The sequence below is a fragment of the Limulus polyphemus genome, unplaced genomic scaffold (genome assembly GCF_000517525.1).
Source record: "Limulus polyphemus unplaced genomic scaffold, Limulus_polyphemus-2.1.2 Scaffold193, whole genome shotgun sequence".
Lineage (NCBI taxonomy): Eukaryota > Metazoa > Arthropoda > Merostomata > Xiphosura > Limulidae > Limulus > Limulus polyphemus.
The window spans coordinates 737,553-743,466 of NW_013665803.1; the positions used below are offsets into that span (position 1 = coordinate 737,553).

The 5,914-nt window shown below is 30.9% G+C and overlaps 1 protein-coding gene across 1 annotated transcript in view; it reads left to right on the top strand.

The window, feature by feature from the left end:
* Nucleotides 1–1,215: 1,215 nt before the first annotated feature.
* The window catches only part of LOC106478254 (26S proteasome non-ATPase regulatory subunit 12-like), a 20,301-nt gene continuing 15,602 nt past the window's right edge, over nucleotides 1,216–5,914 (top strand). Inside the window, exons 1-5 of the mRNA XM_013938786.2 lie at nucleotides 1,216–1,313; nucleotides 3,196–3,333; nucleotides 3,750–3,809; nucleotides 4,444–4,680; nucleotides 5,462–5,566. Coding sequence (XP_013794240.1) covers nucleotides 3,229–3,333; nucleotides 3,750–3,809; nucleotides 4,444–4,680; nucleotides 5,462–5,566 — 507 coding nt within the window. The 5' untranslated portion in view covers nucleotides 1,216–1,313; nucleotides 3,196–3,228. The remainder of the gene's footprint in view (nucleotides 1,314–3,195; nucleotides 3,334–3,749; nucleotides 3,810–4,443; nucleotides 4,681–5,461; nucleotides 5,567–5,914) is intronic.

Sequence of the window (5,914 nt, forward strand, 5' to 3'; positions counted from 1 at the left end):
GGCATAGGCTTTTGACGGGTTGTTCTCCCTCTGGCTAGCACTCTTAATTTGAGACAGCTATATTTTAACCTTAGAGGTGTCTAACCTATCCGTTTAGCCCATATATCTCATAAGTTGTCATTCACGTTGAATGAACTAAATAGCAAAATAATTAAGAAAAAATCGCAAAGTTAAATTGTAATGAAACAATTCAAGAAATGGAGGTTTTAGCAGTTAAAAGATGTTGATATGATCAAGAGGAATTTGTTTGTTTGTTGAATTTCGCGCAAAGCTACTTCAACACTATCTGCGCTTTACGTTCTTAATTTAGAAATGATAAACTATAAGGAAGGTAGCTACTTAACATCACCCTCCGTTAACCCTTGGGCTACTCCTTTAGCATCGAATAGTGGGGTTGATCATAACATTACAATGACCCAACGGCTGATAGAGTAGGTATATTTGTTGATGGGAGTCGAACCCGTGATTCACAGATTGAGAGTCGAGCTCCCTAACCACTGTCTCACGATGGAACTGTTTGTTTGTTTGTTTGTTTTGAATTTCGCTCAAAGCTACACGAGGGCTATCTGCGCTAGCTGTCCCTAATTTAACAGTGTAAGACTAGAGGGAAGGCAGCTAGTCATCACCACCCACCGCCAACTCTTGGGCTACACTTTTACCAACGAATAGTGCGATTGACCGTCACGTTATAACGCCCCCACGGCTGAAAGGGCGAGCATGTTTGGTGGAACGGGGATTCGAACTCGCGACCTGCAGATTGCGAGTCGAGCTCTCTAACCACCTAGCCATGCCGGGCCTCTCGATGGAACAGCGGTAAGTTTATGGACTTACAACGCTAAAACCCCGGGGTTCGATTCCCCACGGTGGACAAAACAGATAGTCAAAAGTGGCTTTGCTCTAAAATAAAGAAACAAACAATATCTAACCACCAGATAGTCTTAGAGTTAATTATTTAATATGAACAATTAAATTTATTTTGTTATGAAATAAGTATGTCTCGTATTAGTTGCATTGCAATAAATCAGATCACTCGTTGGATTGTAGAAGCACTTAGAATATTATCAATATACCAGTAGTTTATTTTGATTTCAATTTTTATTAGCAATTTCTTAATTGAATTAAACATTATTGAGAATTTCCAGTTGTTAAGATCTGTCACATGGTACGGATTTTAGCATAAAAAAATCCATTGAAAATTTGAATTAATCATTTCTGTATTTAACCAAGCGATGGGAGCTCCCTCTGACTGACTTGCACCTTTAGAATTTCGCTGTAGAAACGAGTTTGGGGAAGTCGGTTGGAATACCTTGGAAGTGTGTTAAGTACAATTTCTTTTGTTAACATTTTAATTTTCTTTTATAATGAAAACGCTGTTTTTAAAGTAATGAAGATTAGAAGGCTGAGAGTCGAAATACTATTTATTGGCTTTTATCTCTCAGCATATATTCGTATAATTGAACTTTTTTAAGTTTTACTCAAGTAAACGTTAGGCCTAACTAAATTAATATACCATACATGATACAGTCCTGTACCACAAATTGAACTTTAAAGTTAACACAAGCGGAATGTCGACTTTTCTGAATACTGTTCTCTAAAACCAAGCTTGTTTAGAAACGGTCTTTACCGTCATAGATCAGTGAGTATGGGACTTACGGAGATTTATCATAAGTTTTAGGTAAAACTAAAATACAATTACTATGAATTAGATTTTTCAAATGGATGCAAATGATTTATTTTACGATTGAAATTTTTTCGTCTAAATACCGAAATGAATTGAAAAGATTATTCTCGTTAGGTATTTAAGGGAGTTAAATGATAATATCAATGATTTTTTTTTTTTTTAGTGGATGAAACAGCTCTATTATGACAACAATTCTCTTTTGTTTTTAACAAATTTGTTATAGTAAACATGGAAGGTAATTGCTAAGTATTCAAAAAAGTGGTGAAGGAGTAAATGATTGTTTAAAATGTTTTCCATGCACTATGGTTTGTGTACGAATGTGGCATATCTAATATTGAAAATTCTAGATATTAACTTTTTGATATACAGTCATAAGTGTAAGAGTTATAAGTGCTTTTGTATGACAGATTTAGTTATGCCATTGTATCCTGAATCAAAGAGAAAAAAAATAATTTTTGCAGTATAATTATTTGAGTTATTAACAGTTATTATTTTTACCCCCACAGAATTTAGATAAAATGGCAGAAATCAAAATATAAGTTTTTCCAAAACTTTATTTTGAATGTGTAGTTAATTTTTTATATATTATATATGCAAAAAAAAAAAAGTCATCAAAGTGCACCATTTCAGGTTTAAAATTCAAAACATTTCTTGAAGAGGTTAATCAGACTCCCACCACTGAAATTTATGCCTAGCTATGCCCCTGCTATGAATCTCCCCAAAGCCAGGAATCCCATGCATAGGCATCTCAATGCCATAGTATCCACCAAGAGAATATATAAAAACTTGAATTTTTGGTGTATAATGAAGTTCTTTTTTGGCCTGTTTGTTTTGAGGCCCTTTTTGATAATTAAACCTATGGTACTGCCACTAAGTTTAGGCTAGAAATATCTGATGAACAGAGCAAAATTTGATGTCTTAAATTCTACATTATAGGATAACAATCAAATGCTTGTTTCCAGTCTCTGTAATATAATATTTTCACCTTTACACTTCATGTTAGCATGAATGACCAATGAAACTTAACCACAAGAAACATTACCAGCCTCATTAAGCACAATTTTTTATGCTAAATAGATATGTCATATATAATATTGTGACAAGCTGTAAAAATTCCATTCTACAGCACTAGTGATTGGCTTAGCATGTTGAAGCATACATCAGAGATGAAAATTTGTGTTTGTAAAATTTATTATTTAGTGAAAAAATTAAAAGTGATTATAATACAAAATGTTTTGTAAAAATAGTTAATTAATTTTAGAAAAAAATATTTTAGGTGCTATGGTGTTTAGATAAAGTTCTGGTGTGAGATTTGTAATGGATGTAATAATTTGGGTTTGGTTTGTTTGTGAAATTTGTTTCACACTTTCAAATGAACAAACCAACAAAGATATGTTTGAGAACTAATTATTATATGTATAATGTTGGTTAGTGATATCGTCTTTACTCCCATGGATATTTTTAATATTTTTTGTAACAGTATTGAACAACTTTGTATATCTTTGCTTTATCAGGATTTGAAAAACTCATTATCAAAAAGCCTCACTATGACAACTGAAGCATTCACAGATAGTGGCCGTATTTTGAAGATGGAGGTTGATTATTCAGCCACCATTGAAAATAAAGTTCCTCAGAGTGAAAAATTAGCCAAGGTTAGTTTTCTGATAATAATTTTTTGCTGTGGTTATATAAAGGCTGTAGAAAAAAATTATTTCCATGATGTTGCTATAAGAAATCAGAGTGGAAACACATGGGCAGTAAATGTTATAAGAATTTATATACTATGAGTAGCTATGTCACTGTTCATCACCCATTCATACCTAATTTAATGAAAAACACTTATAATCTGATAATTTCGGGTGCTGAAAACATACAAGGAAATATTTTGTATAACTATTGTTTTTTATCAGAATCTTTTTTTTAATCTAATTTATAAAAAAAACTATTGGTAGGAAATCCCTTGAAAAGACTTGTTAGCATTTTCATATTGCCCTGTTTTTTATTAGTGAACAGTTATGCTGTTTATTTAATAATGATCATTAATGTTCTCGGAAATTCTGTTTTTAAGGAAGGAAAACTTTCAGAAGCTTTGGACATTCTACTGACACTAGAAAAACAAACAAGAACAGTAAGTTCCTTGTTATTTGTACTTAATTTTCTTGACCTAGAATTGTTTTACAAACATTTTCCACATAAATTCAATGTTAGTTTTACAAATCAACATTACTATGTTCTTCTGTTATTTTCTTTAATGAATAAATAAAGCATTCTGTAGTTTGATGGAAAGAGTTTCTTTTGTAGATACCCTTCAGTAGCATTAAAAATATAAAACACAAAGGAGAAATTCCAAATCAAAAATTATTTACCGTCATCAGAAAAATTTTGCTCCAAAAGTAAAATGAGGCAGGCTAGGCCTACCAATTATTAAAAGAACTTAAGGACATTTTGAATATATAATATGAATTTGTACATAAAAAAAATAGTTTTAAACATAAATAAGCATGGCATACTTAAATAATAAAAACATTGTATTGTATGAATTCAAAGCAAGAATATGTTATCATAATATTTTTTAAAAAATGTATATAAAAGTATCTGGAAGTGGGCATCTCTGCATCAAACTCATCAGTAAACTCTAATGTGTGTATATTATTTTATGTAGAATTCAACCAAGCTTAAAAAGTTCTTTCATACAATTAAAACAATTTCAAACGGTCATAGCTTTGTATGTATCTTTTTTAACATGTCTCATTTACCATCAGGGAGCTGACACACACTCTACAAGTAAAGTACTTGTAGCAATTGTTCGTCTGTGCTTTGAAGCCAAAGACTATAAAGCTCTTAATGAGAATATTGTATTATTGACAAAAAGACGCAGTCAGATCAAACAGTCGGTAACCAAAATGATCCAAGAATGTTGTTCATATGTCGACCAAATGCCTGATAAAGAAACTCAGCTTCTGCTGATTGACACACTACGTACAGTCACTGCAGGCAAGGTATGTGCTCTCCCATACTCCTTTTGATGCACCTGAAGGTAACAGTATACTTAGAAGTAATTATTCCCTTTTAACATAAACAATTTTACTGAGCTAGTGTGTTCTTTGTGAAGATCAAAGTCTGGTTAAAATTTTATTAGATTTAAAAAATTTTCCACTAAATTTCAGGTAAAAGTATTTTTGAGTTACATGACATATAGTTAGGTACACTTACATCAGTAAGTGCATTAAAATGCCTATTGCTTTTCAAATTTATTCTTAATAAGTAATCTAAACCCAGTTTGTTGTTCCTAATATAATCCGTTCATATAAAAAAATTCTAAATGCTTAGATTTTCTGACAACTTTTTTATCTTGAATAAATCAAAAATATTTTCCTCAAATTCCAAAAAAAGAAAGGAAATCCTGAAAATATGAGACATTTCATACAGACACCCCCCTTTTTTAAAGGGATATTAGTTTTCTGTTTTGTTTTTTTTCCCTTATATTAGACTATTTTTCTAACATCTGTTTACATTTGTGCATAGATGACTGAGACATTTAAGAATATGAAATGGCACATACTTTTATTTATCTTTCTTAGTTATCTGGCTTTAATGCATTGTAATGAAAAAATATAATTAATTTTAATAACTGTTAAAAGCCTATTCTATTTATATCAGTGAATTAATTCTATTGCAGGATTTGTATATATGTATACATACATAATCACCATTATAACATATATAAGCGTTATTCTAGTTCTTTATGGTAGAAATTATTTATATGTTTGTTCTCAATAGATTTATGTAGAAGTTGAGAGAGCTCGACTTACTCACAAACTAGCAAAAATGAAAGAAGATGAGGGTAATACAGAAGAAGCTGCAACAATAATTCAAGAATTACAGGTAGGCAAATGTAAAATTTTTTGCATAATTGCAGTTGCTGTCCACTCAAGGTTGTAGTGGTATTTGTTTAGTTAATATATTGAATGATTTTAACATACTTAAAATAACTTGTGTTATGAAAATATCAAGCAAAAGTTTTTTAAAATGACTTCTTAAATGAAAATATCAAGCAAATAAAGTTGAAAATGTAAATTCTGTGGAAACTGTCAGTTATAGTAGCCAATGTATTAATTCTATTGCAAACCTTTCAGAAATCACAGGTAATTTGAAATAACTTATTTTGGTTTAGATATTATTTTAAACAATAATAATTTAAACTCTTTCATCACATGCTTGGTCCCTGGGACC